Source organism: Episyrphus balteatus, chromosome 1 (assembly GCF_945859705.1).
Source record: "Episyrphus balteatus chromosome 1, idEpiBalt1.1, whole genome shotgun sequence".
NCBI classification, from domain to species: Eukaryota; Metazoa; Arthropoda; class Insecta; order Diptera; family Syrphidae; genus Episyrphus; species Episyrphus balteatus.
This window is the reverse complement of record NC_079134.1, coordinates 94379249-94398439: the sequence shown is the minus strand read 5'-3', so window position 1 is coordinate 94398439 and position 19191 is coordinate 94379249. Positions and strand designations below refer to the sequence as shown.

General features: G+C 37.2%; 1 protein-coding gene across 2 annotated transcripts in view; it reads right to left on the bottom strand.

Moving 5' to 3' along the window:
* Positions 1-18454, bottom strand: part of LOC129907788 (alpha-catulin) — a 392337-nt gene extending 373883 nt beyond the window's left edge. Inside the window, exon 1 of one of the 2 annotated variants that reach the window (XM_055984165.1) lies at positions 17618-18454. Coding sequence is in view for 1 of the 2 variants with exons in the window: in XM_055984164.1 (XP_055840139.1) it covers positions 17618-17626 (9 nt within the window). In the remaining variant the exon portion in view is untranslated. The remainder of the gene's footprint in view (positions 1-17617) is intronic. The other variant, XM_055984164.1, reaches the window with a different exon arrangement.
* Positions 18455-19191: the final 737 nt, after the last annotated feature.

Genomic DNA, 19191 nt, shown 5'->3' with positions numbered 1-19191 from the left:
TACGAGTATATCGTGTTTTCAACACGATATACTCGTATAGATGTGAGTTATAAGAAAGTCAGTACTCTAAGCAGTTTGAAAATTACTCATAGTTAATTATAATGGTTATTATGTGTTGGTTAAACAGCAAGCAGTTAAGAAAATACTAACCTAAGAAAACATTAATGAGATGTATTTTGGTATAGTAAACGCATATGCTATGAAAAAAGCAGAATTAGCAGAATTTTTTTGTTAAAAAAAAAATGCTGGCAGAATTTTGAAAAGCAGAACTTTTGAAAGACAGAATAGAAAAAAGCAGAATTTTTTTGAAAAAAAGCAGAATTTTGTAAATCAGAATTTTGAAGTCAGAATTTTGACCCGCTCCCAATTTTATTATTAATTGACTTCAAACACAAAAATAAATATTTGAACACAACGTCAACGTCTACAATATTTAAATATACGTTTTTAAATAGTTGGAAGCTTAGTCATATTTGTTTAATTAAAATTAAGTTAATTAAATGAAGGGCTTTTGAAAGAATGGTAATTTAACTCAGATTTTTGAAAAAAAAATTATTGGCAAAATTTTAACATGTCGTTTTTAAAAGTTTTTCGTAATATACAATGCATTTATTATCAATTTTTTTTGGCCACATTATAATGATTTGAAATTATAAAAAGAAATGTCAATAAGCATTACGGCTTATGAAAAAAATTAAAAAGTATTTCATTTTCGAAGAACTTTTTTTAATAGAAGTTTTGAAAAAAAATGTACCTTATTTTTCTTTTAAGTTCAACATTTAAATATAAAGTTAGTTTTTATTCATTCAATAGCTCTTACTGTCGAAAGTTAAATAGCAAAAGTTTAAAGTTCTTATTTGCCAAAGTCTTTGAAAAAATCAATTATTTCAATGCGAAAATTCAGTTTTTATCAAGAAAATCCCATTAAATATAAGTAGGTATAATTTTCATATTTTTTTTTAAACTGTAAAATACTAATATATCGCACCCTCAGTGCAAAAGAGCGATAAGTCAAAAAATGACATTTTTGAGATAATGATGAGGAAATGTTGCTTTTTAAATTATCTTTCTATTATCTTTCTTTTGAAGGGCTTGTTGTTAACGTAAACGAAAAATTCGAAAGATTATGACTGTTTTTATCCAATTCCTACTAGGTATATTAAAAGTCAAACTCTTTCCTAATTAAAACAATTTTAAAAAATAAATTTATTAAAACTACAAAATAAACATAATGGTTCTTGTAATAGAAAGTTATAGGCGAAAGTTTAGAGTCGGTATGTATTTTGCAGAAGCGTTTTCTCGAAACGAACTTTTTTGAGTTCTCGCTCTTTTGCAATGAGGGTGCGATATATAACCTTTTCCTCTTCGGAATTCAACTGATAATATTTATGTTCAAAAAATTGTTTTTAAATAAATTCATATTTTACTACGAAAAAGTTTGAAAAAAAGCCATTTAAAATTTTTTAATAACGTTTTTTTTCAAAATTTTGTGCTGAGGACTATTCTTTCAAAAACTCTTGATTAAATTTAGTGGATTTAAATTATACAGATAGAAATGACATTCTGGCTTTTTAAAAACGTGTCTGTAAATATTGCAGTTGTTGCCGTTGTGTTCAAAATATTTTTTTTCATAGCATATGCGTTTACTATACCAAAATACATCTCATTAATGTTTTCTTAGGTTAGTATTTTCTTAACTGCTTGCTGTTTAACCAACACATAATAACCATTATAATTAACTATGAGTAATTTTCAAACTGCTTAGAGTACTGACTTTCTTATAACTCACATCTATACGAGTATATCGTGTTGAAAACACGATATACTCGTATGTTGTTTGATAAAGTATTGTAACGATGAATTACTGAACCACTTTAAGATAAAAGTCTGAACACACTACCTACTACTGCAAAGGTAGAAATGTGAACGGACCTTTAGTAATTAAGAAAATATCCCACTGAACACATCTCAAAATATCCCACTAGACTGGAAGTATGAAGTGCCCTTCCTGGAAGGGAAGTTTCGAGAGACAGGGACAAGAGTCTTCGAGGACGTTCTCGAGTCTCGAGATTCCGATATAAAAGGGCAGCGTAGACACCGACCGGATACAGTTTAATCTTGAAAGTGAAAGAGTACAGTACAAAGTGAAATAAAGTGTTGCGAATTGTTAGTAGTAAATAAAGTGATTTAAAAGTGTGTTTGTTTGAGCGAATAATAAAAGTAAATTGAGTTGAAATAAAGTGTGTTCTTATTTGAATGGAAATATAAGTGGAAATTAAATAAGTTTTATTGTGAACCCGAAATAAAACATTACATTGGTGTCAGAAAAGTGGAATAAAACTTATTTATTTGTGCGAATCAGATAATTTCGCGAATAAAATAAAAAGTGCGCGTGTGTTTTAACAATAAACAAAGTGTAAAACATTTTGAAATAAGTAAAAGTGCTCGCGTTTTGAAAAGTTAAAATGGGTAAAACATTAAATCTGTTAAGTTTGACTGAGCTTAAGGCGGAATTAACTAAGCGAGGTCTTCCTACTGCTGGATCGAAAAATGACCTCATTATTCGTCTGCAGGATTATTTAACCCAGAAGAACGAAAATTTGGATACATTTCAATTCGAAGTTGAAATGACAGAAGAACAAGTAAGTAATACTTCCGATATGTCGTCCATGGTGGCTGTTCTCCTTGCCAAATTGGAAGAACAACGTAATGAACAGAAGGATGAACAGAAAAATCTTCTTGAACAAATTAAGACACAACGCAATGAACAAAGAGAACAAATGGAACAACAAAAAACAGAGCAAAAGAGTGAACAACAGAATCTTATCGAAAAATTAGATGAACAGAAAAACATCATCCAAGGTAAGCTTGACGCGATCGACAACAAGTTCGTTGCTATTGATGCTTCCATCAAATGCGTTGAAAAGCAATCTCAAGAAAAGTTCGATAAAGTTGAAGAAATACTCGAGAAAGTAGAAGGAAAGTTCGAGAAAGTGGATGACAAATTTGAAAATATGGAAGTTAAAATGCAAAGTATTACTGAGGAACTTCACAAGGTTCGGAAAATTAAGATCCGAGAAAGTTCTGGTGAGTACCCAAAGAAGAAGGAAATGCATCCACCAACATTTGATGGACAAAGTTCTTGGTCGATCTACAAGAAACAGTTTGAGGCAGCTGCCACAACAAATGGCTGGGATGACGAAGACAAATGTATAGCGCTGACTCTTGCACTTAGAGGTCCTGCTGCTGAGTTGTTACAAACTTTACCACCAGAAAAGAATGGTAACTTTGACGCTCTTGTCCAGGTCATTGAAAAACGCTTCGGAGATGGCCATATGCAGGAGGTCTTCCGCGTCCAACTCAATACAAGAGTCCAGAAAAGAGGAGAAACTCTGCAACAACTTCAAGCAGATATTGAAAGGTTGGCTCATCTGGCATATCCGACAGCAGGAGACGACATTATCAATCAGTTTGCGACAGAAGCCTTTGTACGTGCTGTATCTGATATAAATCTTCAGCGAGCAATTCGAACAGCTGGAAAACGTTCCCTTCCTGAAGCATTAGCGTTTGCACTGACTATGGAAGCAGCAGAACAGGCTTCTCAAGGCGTTCATCGGGTAAGAGAAGTTGCAGTGGAGGAATGCTCTTGTCAAAAACTCGCATTCTAAAGAAACCAGCGAGACGGAGCTGCTCGATGCTGGAACTGTAACAAGACAGGACATCTCCAGCGGCAGTGCAGATTGCCACCAAGAAGAACTGCTTGCGAACACTGTGGAAACAGGAATATTGCCCAACAACAGGTAAGCGATACAACTAACACTCATGCTCATCTTGATTCCCATTCGGGAAAACGAGTAAGAACCAACTTCGAGGGGCAGAAGCTGGTTTCTGGTATCAATTAAAAGGGAACTTTGGAAGCCATCGATACCTCATGGTTGAACCAGAAGTTGAGCAAAGTTCCGAAAACATCATCATCGGGAAGACTCTTGTGGCACCAAAGAACAAAGAACACACCTGTACGGATACTTAACATCAAACCGTACCCAATCAAGCTTAAGAAAGGAGAAGTTGTTGGGCAATGTTAATCTGTGGCCGCAATAACTAAGATCAACGAGGTGGATACACAGATGACTATGAACTCGGAGAAACTAAAGAAACAAATTCTCAATTCAGACAACTTGAGTCAATATCAGCTTAATGTTGCGGGAAGGCTTCTTCACGAATATGCTGATATCTTCTCTTCCCCCAGCGAGCAGTACGGCCGAACACAACTGGTGCAGCATCGAATCGATACAGGAGATGCTAGGCCGATTCGTCAACCAGCAAGACGTCTTCCCTTGGCCAAACAAGGTGAAGTTGAAGAAATGATATCGACAATGAAGAAAGATGGGCTGATCGAAAATTCCAAAAGCCCTTGGGCATCACCGGCAGTTCTCGTTAAAAAGAAAGATGGAAGCACTCGATTTTGTGTCGACTACCGCAGGCTGAATGATGTGACGAAGAAAGACAGCTACCCACTGCCAAGAATCAGCGATACTCTAGATGCAATGGAAGGAGCACAATGGTTTTCGACTTTGGACTTGAAGAGTGGCTACTGGCAGGTAGAAATCCATCCAGAAGATCGGGAAAAGACGGCTTTCTCCACAGGAAATGGTCTGTGGCAGTTTAATGTCATGCCGTTTGGGCTATGTAATGCCCCAGCTACTTTTGAGCGTTTGATGGAGTGCGTTTTGAATGGATTAACCTGGAAATCTTGCCTAGTCTATTTGGATGATGTCATCGTTTACGGAAAAACATTTGATGACCATTGTGAAAACCTAAAGGCTGTATTCCAAAGGCTACGAGAAGCACATCTTAAGTTGAATCCAAAGAAATGCGCACTTTTCAAGACCGATGTTAAATATTTGGGGCATATCATCTCATCCTAAGGAGTGAAGACTGATCCTGAAAAAGTTGACACTGTGAAGAACTGGCCAACCCCTCAGGACAAGCATCAACTTCGGAGTTTCCTCGGTCTGGCAACGTACTATCGACGATTTGCGAGAATCGCCAAAAAGCTTGCACCAACTTACGGAGAAGGGTAAACCCTTTAAATGGTCAGGTGAGTGTGAGAAAAGCTTTCAGGAACTAAAGCTGCGGTTATGTGAAGCTCCTGTGCTGGCCTATCCGACTCCAGGCAAACAATTCATCATTGACGCAGATGCAAGTAATGTTGGAGTTGGTTCTGTTTTATCGCAAGTTCATGACGGAGAAGAAAAGGTCGTTGCCTATTTCAGCAAGGTACTCTCGAAACAAGAAAGAAACTATTGCGTGACCAGAAGGGAACTTCTAGCTCTAGTATTGGCAACAAAGCACTTCCATAAGTACATCTATGGACAGAAGTTCCTTCTTCGCACAGATCATGGTGCGCTAAATTGGCTTTTGAACTTCAAAAATCCAGAGGGTCAAGTAGCAAGATGGATCGAGATACTTCAGACGTATCAATGTCAGATTCAACATCGAAGAGGAAAGCTGCATTCAAATGCAGACGCATTATCTCGGCGCCCATGTAAGCACGACTGCAAGCATTGCACACGACTAGAAGAAAAGGAAGTTGTCGCTGTTAGAAGAACGAGAGCTGATCCCCTTTGCGGCTGGATTAATGAAGAACTCAGAATGGCCCAACAGGAAGATTCGGACATCGAACCCATCCTTGCATGGAAGGAACATCAAGAGAAACCAGAATGGGCCGACATCTCCGACCGAAGCCCCACTCTCAAAGCATATTGGGCACAATGGGACTCACTTCATGTGCAAGAAGGGCTACTCAGGCGTAAGTGGGAATCCGCAGATGGTAAATCCTATGTAATGCAGCTAGTCGTACATCAGTCAAAGGTAAATGATGTTCTCCGAGAGATGCACGGTGGAATTTCTGGAGGCCATTTAGGCATCAACAAGACGCTGGAAAAGCTACGACAGCAATTCTACTGGTTACGTATGAGAGAAGACGTTGAAAAGTGGTGCCGGAAATGTGATACTTGTGCCGCTAGCAAAGGACCAGCTACAAAAATCCAAAGCAAGATGCAGCAGTACAATGTGGGTGCACCTTTTGAGAGAATTGCAATAGACGTAGCAGGTCCTTTTCCCGAAACCAACAACGGAAATCGATACATCCTTGTAGTGATGGACTACTTCAGCAAATGGCCTGAGGCATTTGCCATTCCAAACCAGGAAACCAAAACAGTTGTGGATAAGATTGTCTTTCATTGGGTGAGCAGGTTCGGAGTACCCATGCAACTTTATTCCGACCAAGGAAGGAACTTCGAATCTAAAATCTTTCAAGAGGTTTGCTCACTCCTTGGCATCAAGAAGACGCGAACAACACCGCTTCATCCACAATCTGATGGGATGGTTGAGCGATTTAACAGGACACTTAAGGAACACCTGTCAAAAGTAGTCAATGATAATCAACGAGACTGGGACCGACATATTCCATTATTCTTGATGGCCTATAGAAGTGCAACACATAGTCCTACTGGACATACACCATCGGAAGTCCTATTTGGCTCAACAATACGCCTGCCAAGTGAGATAAAATTTGGAAGTGTTCCAAACGAGCCACATGAAATGGATGAGTACGTAGATAACCTGAAAGGAACACTGGCTGACATTCACCAACGGACAAGGACAAATATAAAAGCGTCTAGTGACAGGATGAAAACAAGATATGACGCACGAGCGACAGCAACAGGGTTTCAAGAAGGAGAACTTGTGTGGTTTTACAATCCCCACCGACAAAGAGACTATCACCGAAACTACAACAAAACTGGGAAGGCCCTTACACAGTAATAACCAGAATTAACGACGTGGTTTACCGTATACAAAGAGGGATAAGAGGCAAACTAAAGGTAGTTCATTGTGACCGTTTACATCGTTATAATGGTGAAAGAAGCAATGGAGTTGTTCGGGACGAACAATCCTAAGAGGGGGGCAATGTAACGATGAATTACTGAACTACTTTAAGATAAAAGTCTGAACACACTACCTACTACTGCAAAGGTAGAAATGTGAACGGACCTTTAGTAATTAAGAAAATATCCCACTGAACACATCTCAAAATATCCCACTAGACTGGAAGTATGAAGTGCCCTTCCTGGAAAGGAAGTTTCGAGAGACAGGGACGAGAGCCTTCGAGGACGTTCTCGAGTCTCGAGATTCCGGTATAAAAGGGCAGCGTAGACACCGACCGGATACAGTTTAATCTTGAAAGTGAAAGAGTACAGTACAAAGTGAAATAAAGTGTTGCGAATTGTTAGTAGTAAATAAAGTGATTTAAAAGTGTGTTTGTTTGAGCGAATAATAAAAGTAAATTGAGTTGAAATAAAGTGTGTTCTTATTTGAATGGAAATATAAGTGGAAATTAAATAAGTTTTATTGTGAACCCGAAATAAAACATTACAGTATATTCCTTTTCTTATTTCATATTTTGAATATCAATTTTTCGAAGATATTATGGTAAATATAAAATCCTTTTCTCAATATTATTAAATTCATTGATTTATCAAAAAAATATGATTATTACAAAAAAACCAAATTTTGCTAGAAGATGATTTTACAAAATTCTGCCAAAAATTAAAAAAGGATTTGGAAAATGTTAAAAAGCGCGCGCTTTTTAATATTTTCCAAATCCGTTTTTAATTTTTGGCAGAATTTTGTAAAACAGAATTATGAAAAGCAGAATTTTGAAAAACAGAATTTTGAAAGCAGAATTTTGAAAGCAGAATTTTGACCCCAGCAGAATTTTGACCCCAACCCATGAAAATTGCATCTATCGCTTGAACGATGGAAGATTGTCCCTCACTCCCATATATTTTTTTTTCCTTGAATTTCCTAGACAATCTTTTGGCATCCATTAATTTATGAAATTTAAGCAAAATTTTTGAAAAAATTTGTTTTTTTCACAAAAATCTTCAATTAAATATAAAAAATCAAAACGGCAACACCGGCAATTTTCAATCTATAGACTTTAAAGTATTTTTAATTCCCGACATTTGAAAAAAAAGATCATCAAAATCTAAGCTGTTCGGCCGGGTTCCCTAATATTGCCATTTTTTTAGCTTTAGTTACTCCACTAATTATTCGACTCATAAACAAGGGATTTTTTTTATTTTCTTACGGATTAGTAGTTTAATACTCTCTTAAAATTATAATAACTCGTCTCCAGTAGGTCGTAAGGAGCTATTTTTTTGTAATTGTAGATAATTTAAAGGACTACAATAGTATTTTATTCTATAAGCCAATATCTACTTGCACCGTTTGCAAAATAATAAGGCAAGAGTTTGCTAAACAAAAAAACGTCTTTGACTTAATCTCACTTATTTTTTATTTGTTTCAACAAAAAATAATGTGCACTTAATCGATAGAAAATGTTGTAACTAACAATCAATAGCTTTATTTTTTGTCGTAGGACATTCTGAAGCCGAGTTATTCCCAAAAAATGATATTTTTGAGTGTCTTCGCACCGGTTTTACTATCATTCATTTATCAATTGCTCGGCCATCTTTGGTGATAAAGAGTTGATTTTTTCTTTAAAATGCAGGGAATAAAAAGGGCTAGGTAAAAAAAATGGTAATCATTTTGTAGTTAATCACTTTATTACAATGAAATACAATTTATACCATAGAAAATATTGAAAGGAAGAGAATGTTTACTCAGTTTTTGGTCTACGTCATACTGGAGCAAAGATATAAGCTTAGAAGTAAAATATCCCAAAAATTATTTTTGGTGAATAACTCCGCTTAAAAGAATGATCAGGTGGTGAGAAATTGGGTTTAAGACTTTTAAATATACCTACAAATATTATCCATGAAATAAAAACTGACTGTGCCTCTTCGCGCAAGGTCTAAGGACGCTTTGACTATGAAAGAATTACTAGAGAAAACAATTTAACAAATAAAAAGCTGTGAATAGAATTTTATGTTTTGTAATCGTCATCGGAACTTGAACTGCGATCATATAAACTGGATATCTCTGATGCATCTTCACCCAGTCTCATAATAATATCATCGGTAAAATGATTAATGCGCCAAAATACTATTTAGTGCATAAAAAAATGTCCCTTTTCTTGAAGAAAAAGGACAAATTAGTAGAAAAACTATATTGAGTCGTAAAATTAAGATTATTTACTTTTAAAAGTTTGAAACCCAAATTTGGATCGAATTGTTTACAAATAACGGTAACATTGTGGTTTATCTCGGTAACGCAGTATTATTAAAAGTTTTAAAGCTTATTTTTGGTAATAAACTATTAAGAATATTTAATTGAAATTATTTTTTCTGTGATTTAACTTCATAGGAGACTTATACTACGTTTCCACCTACCAAAAATTCAAGATTTATCTAAGTAGATTTAGAATAAATCTCGAGATTTATTCTAAATCCACTTCGCTAAACCTTGGATTTAGGTTCACCTACCCTAAATCCAAGATTTTCACATACTTTCAATCCGAGATTTAGAATAAATCTCGAGATTTTTACTAAATCTTCTTAGCTAAATCTCGGATTTAGCGTAGGTGGAAACATAGTATTACAAACGTTGTTCGTATAGTTTCAAATAGGAATACCAGAGAGCTTAATTATATGATTTTACAGATAAAACTGAAATTTGCAGTAAAGTAAGTAACTCAGTTGTTTGGTTTTGATCACGTTCTGTTTAAACTGTCATAAGAATGTCATAGAAATGTCATTCCAAACATATCGGTACAAATGTTATTTTATAATAGATTAAAGTATAACCATTCTATGTCAACTAAAATATATGAAAATATGTTGATAAAATGTCAACATTTTTTTTCAAAATTCACTCTCCAAAGGGACAACTTTTTAGGCACTAATACTATTTATTTTGGCCGAAATAACGAAATGGTTTATGCTTTTTTGTTATTTTTGCTCAATTTTCCATGGGACTTTTGATTTGAAACAACCAGCAAAACTTATTTTCCTATGTTTTTCTTAAATTTAGTATTTGTATTATTATTTTGACTTTGACATAATACTCGATGGTATTTTTTCGTTAACATGTTTGTTGTTGACTTTGGAGACTTATGCCGACTGTTCGAGCGGAGTATAAGTGGACTGTAAGAAAGAAATGAAGAGAGTAACAATGATTATTTTTATTAAGAGCTTTATTATAATAAATGAGATCACCGTAACGGTTGGTAGCTAAATCAAGACTGAACTATGTTACATAATATGTGGTTCAAATGTACATCTATGATTTGGCGGCAACATTCTACCCACCTTGAGAGAATACATTTTATTTTCTCAAAACTCAATTGTTAGGCTTGTCATCGATTAAAGATAATAGAGGTGAAACTTTGACTACTGGTCGCATAAGTACTCCATCTGCTGTCTTTATAGTGACGACTCGCACTAGATCGTCATGTCCGGGGGGTAAACGAATAATTCTGCCTAGCTTCCACTTTGTTGGTGGCAACTTATCATCACGCACTAACACCAAATCTCCAACATTGAATTTAATACTCGGACGATTCCATTTTGCCCGTTGTTGAAGCTGGACTAAATACTCCAAACTTCACCTTTTCCAGAAGTGCTGTCGTAAACTTGAGATAATTTGCCATCTACTCATCAGATTTCTCTTGAATTCATTTACATTGGGTTCCGGTATTGTTTTCAACGGTTCGCCAATGAGAATGTCAGAGCGGACAAATCGTCGACATCAGATGTTGTAGCATATAGAGGCCTCGAGTTAACGCAAGCTTTGATTTCTGTTAGCAGTGTTGTGAACTCTTCGTAGGTCAGCAGAGTATCTCCCAAAGTGCGACGAAGATAGAATTTGACTCGTTTTACGGCGTTGAGATGCTTCACCAGGTGTTCGTCTTTCATTGCAAGTGAGAGAAGCGTCTTAAGCTCCTTTTCAGCCCCGACGAAATTTGTGCCATTGTCGCTGAATAATTCCTTTCAATGGCCTCTTCGGGATACGAACCTTTTAAATACAGCGATAAACGTTGCTGATGAAAGGTCGCTTGCTAGTTCTAGGTGCATGGCACCAGTAGACATACACACGAAGATGGAAATAAACCCTTTCACAGCTCTAGAACCACGTCCTTTCGAAAAACGTAGCTGCACAGGTCCAGCGAAGTCTACGGCACTGCGCAAAAACGGCCGGCAAATTTGAACTCGTGGCCATGGCAAATCGCCCATGAGTTGCTGCTGAACGACGGCAGTATATCTGCTGCATTTGATGCACGATTTATAAACCTTGCGTACAAGTTGTCGTGACCTGATGACCCAGTATCGGCTTTGTAGAGTAGCAAGCATAGTTTGCGGGCCAGCGTGAAGCGTAAAGGAATGAATGTCTTCGCAAAGAAGCAAAGCAAGTCTCGAATTTGCCGGAAGTACAAATGGATATTTTTTGTCTGTTGTAAGAGGCGAGTTGGACAACCTTACTCCAACTCGAATGAGGTGATTGTGGTCTAGAAATGGATGCAATTTTAGAAGTTTACTACACTTACCCACAGGTTTATTGGATTGCAGTCTGTGAACTTCGTCTGGGAAGAAATGCTTCTGGCTTCTATCTAGAGCACGGCTTAGCTCAGAAAGGTGAAGATGTCGACTTGATTTACGAGGAGGAGTTGATGTTTCGTCTTCACTGGTCTCAACATCATTGCTTAGCCCTAGAAGCTGAAGACGTTTTCTTTCTTCTTCTTCTTTTCGGAGCTTAACATGACGACGAATCTGTGCAATATATCGGAGAATATAACCGGTGATGCGTTTTAATTTTCGTAAAGATGAATACTGGTTGATGAGATCCGAGATTGGTGGCGGTGCAGTGACGAGATTGGCTGATTCTGATCGTTGGTCTAATTTTGTTGTGAAAATATGTTGTGCAGGCCAAGCACATTCATCTTCGCGGAGCCAAGTAGGGCCGCTCCACCAGAGAGGATGTTCAGATAGTTGATGTGGAAAACACCTCGAGTAGCACAGTCTGCTGGGTTTTGCGATGATTGAACGTGAAAACAGTTTTCAGCCGGAACGATCTGCTGAATCTCCGACACACGATTTGCAACAAAGGTCGTCCACTTGCCAGGTTCTTGACGGATCCAGGCAAGCGCAACGGTGGAATCAGTCCATCCATAAACTTCGCGCACGTGTGGTGACAGACAGACTTTTGCGTGTTTCATCAGCTGTGCCAAAATAAATGCTCCACACAGCTCTAGGCGTGGCAGCGATAAAGTTGTGGTCTTCAAGGGGGCGACTCTTGTTTTCGCGGTCAGTAGAGATACGGAGATACTTCCATTGGGAGCTACTGTGCGCACGTAAACAGCTGCGACATAAGCTGATTGAGAAGCATCCGCAAACCCGTGTAAATCAGTTGTAGCCTTGGGGATCCCTGTACCAACCCACCTCGGCACTTTGATTGCTGCGAGGCAGGTGATATGGTCCCTGTAATGCAACCATTTGCGTTTGATGTCGTGTGGCACAGTCTCGTCCCAATCCACCTTAGGTCTCCAAAGACTTTGAAAGATCATCTTTGGAATTATGGTTGATGGAGACAGCAAACCCAAGGGGTCAAACAACTTACAAGAATCTGAAAGTAGAATTCGTTTAGTTAGGATTGTATTTAGTATTTCATTGACCTGGACAGCAAATGAAAGATGGTCGAGTGAAGGGACTCACTGAAGGCCCAGTGTCCGGACGCTATCTGTTTCATCAAATTTCAAGGATTGCATGACCTCAAGTTGATCAATCGGAATAGAGTTTATGACGGTTGATGAATTAGACGCCCACTTTCGCTTAACACGTTGGATATGTCTAACTGCAAACGCTGTAGATCGTCTTCCTCATAGCAACCAGTAAGGAGGTCCATATAAAAATCACGTAAGATAACTTGAGTTACTAAGGAGCTTGGCTTGTGATAGTCCCAGCTTTTTGAAGAGATTTAACCGCCAAATGAGAAGCGGATGAAACCCCATAAGTAACTGTCAAAAGTTTGTAATCTTTGATATCTTCGGATGGTGAATCTCTCCATAGGATTCTCTGGAAGTCGACGTTTTGCTGATTTACTCTTACCTGGCGGTACATCTTTTCCACATCCGCACTCATAGCAAAACGATGTGTACGAAGTCGAAGAAGAGTTGAAAATAGGTCTGGCTGTAGTTGTGGACCTATCATCTGTGTGTCGTTGAGCGAAAATCCCGAACTGGTGCGGCAAGATGCATTAAACACCACCCTAAGCTTGGTAGTGGTGCTTGTTTCTTTGACGACCGCTCGGTGTGGCAAGTAGTAATGACTTTCAGCTGGTGGTTCCTGGCCAGCTGTAGAGGTCTTTGTTCTTGGCAAATTGTTTTTCCATGCGAAGTAATGCGCGAACGGCTGAATTGCGGGAGCTTCCTAAAGGACAGTCAGGCTTAAAAGGAAGCTGGACGACGAAGCGGCCATCCGTCTGACGGTAATGTGTTTCCTCATAGAACTGCTCACACAAGCTCTCCTCGATGGTAAGGTGTTTTACTTCAGGCAACGACTCTATTTCCCAAAGTCTAGACACTGCTTTTGTTAACCCTTTCGAACCCAAGCTATGAAAATCAATATTAAAAAATGTTTTTTCGGTATAATCGGGTCAAAAACATCACAACTAAGAAATATGAATAGCAAAAAGTTATTTTCCAAAACAAAAAATAGCAAAACTAATGTGTTATTTTCATGTTACATGTTAGTAAAATGCACTTCCTATGACCACCAAAAAAAAAGTCGGAGAACTGAGTAAATATCTTTTTATGAAACTATAATGTATGCTACTTCTTCTAAGCAAAAAAAAACAAAACACTTTCAGCAATAACATTTTTTATATCGTTTTTTTCCAAATTATGACCACATATAAATTTTTTTTTTTTTTTTTCATAAAAAAAAGAAAAAAATGTGAATTTGGGTTCCTTTTTCGATACAAAAAAATTAAAGGTACTATATTTGACTAACTTTTTGTAATAATCCAGTAACTAGGCATTATTATCTTTCAATTAAGCCATCCAAATCTAAAAAATTGTTTAATTTAATATTTTTTACGATTTTTTTAAAAAATGTTACGTGAGAGTAACGCTGGGTCCGAAAGGGTTAAAGCAGCATTGGTGAATAGGCACAGAGAAGAAGCGGTATATGTTGGCACTGGAGCTGACATTGGAGTTGAGTCCGACACTTTGCCCATTAATACCCACCCAAGTGTGGAGTTCTGAGAAATTGGTGTGCCAACTGGGCCTTTGATCAATCCGGTGCATAGAAATTGGCTTAGCTCATCAGATCCAATTAATAAATCGATGGCTGCAGGTATGTTGAAGCATGGATCTGCTAGTGCGAGTTCACTGATATGTGGCCAATTGTAGTTATGAACTGGAACCGGCGGCAGATGGCTCGTTATTTTGTTCAAATGTTTTGTTCAAAGCTGGGGGTAGATGTGGTTTGCGATACACTGGAGTCTGATGGTGACTCGCAATGTAAAAGCGTTATGGTGGGCGTTACAGACTCGACACGTGTATTTACTTTGACAATTGGTTTGGTTATGACCAGATCCCAAGCAATTGGAGCATAAATTGTTGTCGTTCGCAAATGAGATTCGTCTTGGAACTTCTGTAGAACGAAACTTGTCACAAGTAAAGATAAAGCAATATGGGCACACGTGGTTTTGAACCTGACGACGAAAACGACGTCCTTTGATTTTCTTGCTAGGTGTTGCAGCTGTCGCAGGTGTCGCGCAATGAAGTGAACTTGATTTTTTACCTTTCACTTGTTGACTTGTTTGGTTCTTGCTGCTGGATGTTTGCTGGTGGCAGATGATGGCATCTAATGAACGACATCTGTTTTCCAAAAATGTCACAATTCGTTAAAGTCCGCAACTTTATTTCCAGTCTGAATCAGCTCCCACTGCCTATGCGTCTCGATATCAAGCTTGCTGATAGTTAGATGAAGTAGCCAGTCATTCCAATTATCGACAGGTCTCCCAATGGCCTTGAGAGAACGGAAATGCTCTTGAGTTTCATCTAAGAGACATCTTATGGCAGCAGAAGATTCTGTATTTATTTTTTTGAGAGAGAAAAGCGCTAGAAAATGCGAATCGACAATGATTCTCGTAGAGTCGTAGCGCTTTTTCAATAGTTCCCAAACTTCGTCATAGTTGTTTCTCGTGATGCGAAAACCTTTAACAACTTGTAGAGCTGGCCCTTGAAGGCTGCTCAACAAAAATTGTAATTTTTGGACGCTGGAAATCGACGACTCACCATGGATGAATGCTGTAAATGCATCTTCAAAGGGATTCCATTCTTTCGAATTCCCATCAAAGCATGGTAATTTCATTGGAGGTAAACGAATGTCTGTTCGAGCAGCGTGCAGCAATTTATCAACTGTAACTACCTCCTTGCTGGTGCCGGGAGGATCGTTTTTGATTTTGTTGTGTGCACGTGTGAAATTTGTAAGAGCTTCTCGATACCATGTCTCGCCTTGTTCTCGTTCAGACTCTTGCTTTGCAATATTTCTGCTCCACACGAAAGTTCCACTTCTTGTTGGGCTGCTTGGAATTTATCCCACTGCTCGGCGAGGAGTCCGAGATATACATCGATCTCAGTTGCATCAAATGACTCGGCTTTTTTACTGCTCACCATATAGCGCCTGATGGAATTGCGAGCCGTATCTCGCTTCGTTAAACTAGCTGCGTTGCTCATGGTGAATTAAGAACTGCTTCTTAATGTCAATTAAAATTCAAAAAATATCAAACGCGAATTATTTGTAAGAAATTTAACAAAGAAAAAGCAACGAGTCTCGATAATAATGTGCCGTATTGAAGAATGCCACGCGCTACGGTCGAATATACAAAAAAAGGTATGTACAATATACATAAATGCCGTTTAGTTTTTGCGACACGAGCTCTTTCACACACTCAAAGGGGATGGATTAAATGGGACAGTTATTGAATTTAGAATTTTATTTTTTATTAAACGAATGTTCTACATCCGCCTCGAAGGACCAATGTTCGAGCGGAGTATAAGTGGACTGTAACAAAGAAATGAAGAGAGTAACAATGATTATTTTTATTAAGAGCTTTATTATAATAAATGAGATGACCGTAGCGGTTGGTAGCTAAATCAAGACTGAACTATGTTACATAATATGTGGTTCAAATGTACATCTATGATTTGGCGGCAACACCGACTTTTCACGAGTCGATTTTTGGCGTGCGGCGAAGCTCGACTCGTGCTGCAGGTGACTAAAGTAACAATCCTCATAATAGAATCCTAGTCGACTTTAGCCGTGCGACAAATTTTGCGGCGCAAACCGACTCGTGAAAAGTCGGCAATACAAACTTTTCGTTTCGCTTCAGCTGCACACTAGGCTGATGAATCGAAACGAAATTTTTTGAAGTCTCCAATGTGCAAAAATGCGACACAGCTCTTTTGGGTGAAGAAAACTGTACAGAACGATATGTGAGTGACAAATTCTTCAAATAATCTGGATTTTTTCTCTAGAAAAGCGCACTGAACAACGAAGAGCATAACGAAATTTTTCGTTTTATGATAAAAGCATGGAATTTGCATTGACACTTTGGATTCCATTCGAAAGGCTCCACAGAACCTTAACTCGTTACTAGTCGGTGAACCATAAAGTAAATATTATTTGCTGCACAGGTTAAGGAAATATTCAATTAATTTCAACAAAAGTAAATCAAATCATAGTTTATACACTGCCACTCATCTGAATAGGTTCAACTTTTGGTTCATCTTTATGCACTTAGAAGGAGAAAAAAAAAATTGTCTTAGGGCCTTCCGTTCTTCTCACATGGTAGCTAGACCAAATCTATTCATAAAAACAACAATATTTTTTGGCTCATCTGAATAGGTTCAGAAGCGAAAATGTTAATAAACGATGAGGTCAGTTGGACTCAAAACTGTGTCTGTCAATAAATTGGATTTAACCTGTTACGACGAAAACGGGTCCAAAAAAATCTTTAGTTCACTTTTTTTTTCTTTGAAAAATCACACAATCAGATTTATTGACAGACACAATTTTGAGTCCAACTGACCCATGCAACTCACCGTTCATTAACATTTTTGCTTCTGAACCTATTCAGATGAGTCAAAAAATATGCTTGTTTTTATGAATAGATTTGGTTTAGGTACCATGTGAGAAGAACGATAGTTCCTAAGACAATTTTTCCTCCTAAACTAAGCGCATAAAAATGTTCTTTCGTTATCGTTACTTATATAAAAAAAGATGTGCCATTGCAATCAAGACAGAATAAAAGTTAGATGAACTAAAAGTTGAACCTATTCAGATGAGCGTCAGTGTAAATTATAACTTTCGGGTGTCCAAGGCTTATTTTTTTTTTGGGCTTTTATTCAGACTCCTTATAAGGATATTGTGTACCATTTTCTTGGTGTCAATGGGCTGTTAGATGACAGGTCAGCCTAATTTTATAAAGAACTATAAAATTTTCCAGTCACCAAACATTATATATTTATCATTTGTTTACTGTGTTAACAAATAAGTTCTTATTAGATTTAAGAAAGTTGTCCTTCTTTTTGGAAATTATCTGCTCTTACTAAGAGGTATAACGTTTTTCTTAGGCAATATCATACCTTCGACATTTCTATATAACTTGTAAATGTCAGCTTTTTTTGGAAATATTTTCAGAATTCACTTTGAATCATTACCACTTATTTAATTAAAAAAAAACTTGTTTTTTTATTCAATAGGTGCGTTCGTTTTTTTCTTGTTAAATGTAAAAGTTCAACAACTATATATACAAAATGTTCTCTTTTTTCCAACAATTATCTGCAACCTTTCAACTCGAAAATAAAAATAATACTTTGAATATGTTAAATTTGCCAAAGCGTATCGATTTTTCTATGACATGGTAAAATGTTTCTGTTAAGTCAAAGAACTTTTAAACAACTGAGCTTTTTTTTAGTACATACATGTGAACTTTCGCATGGGGGACTTAACTGTGATTGTTTAGAATTTTCATTTAGTTTACATTGTTCGTTCTTTGATGAACAATAATTGAATTCATACCGATAAGAATAGTTCTTTTATGTTTTTTTAGTGAGTTCGTTTTTGTTGTAACCGGTAAAAGAATGCAGTTCATTGATGTTAACACCCTCGCAGTTAGCAAGTTTGCATAACGCCTTGAAAAGATATTTAAATACTTTAGAATGTCTTGTCCTTTTACTGCAACAAAACAGTAATCAGTAGAGCGAAAACGAAGATTTCACTACTGTATAACGATTATTTTGAGTCAAATAAGGATTCATTAAAATAAACAAAAATATTTTGGAGCTTTTTAAACTTGAAAAAATATTTTCTAGCAAACACATCGTGCTTCAATTCATAATGAATGGTAGTAGTATAATTACGTAACTCCCAAGCCACTTTGGCACCAAACTTGGCATCGGCACGGCACCGCACTTCCCAGTTGGGATACATGCCGAGTTTCCCGTTTGATTCTAATTGGGAATAATTGTCACTGGTTGGATTTCTGGCACCATTTGTATTTTAATTGGAATATTGGTTGTGGGATTGGGTTTCCATCGTTAAATTGGTTGTGGGATACACTTTTCTAGTTGGATTTCTTTGGGTTGTGTATGGTACCGGTCGTATTTCTAGTTCAAAAATTAAATTCTTGTTTAAATCGTTTGGTTGGGTAGCTCCGACTCCATCCAATTCAAAATCTATGTTACTCTCAGGCCACCCAATACAAAATTGATGTGTGCACTGATGGTTGAGTAAGTTCTGCACCAAACTTGGCACCAGCACGGCACCCAATACATATTTAGTTGGGTAATTTTTGGCACAACATTGGCACCTGCACGGCATGCAATATAAAATTGATGTGTGCATTCGCTAAATATATTCTTATTAGGATGTTCATATGCTTAGGATCAAATAGAAACTAGCATTCCAAAATACTTACTTCTGTTGGTTGTGCTGGTTAGAATTGTGTACAATGCAAGAGAATGTCAGTTATTCTCAAACTATTCTGGTTACAACTTGTTCAAGCGGACTTTTAGTCAATACGTCGCCCTAGTATTGAAGTGCCGTATACGCCACTTTTACATTTTTGGGAAATCGCATTTAAATGTTCGGAAGATAATTGCGAAAGAACTAACCGCTGGTATTTTTTGATATTTTAGTATGATATGTAATTAAAATG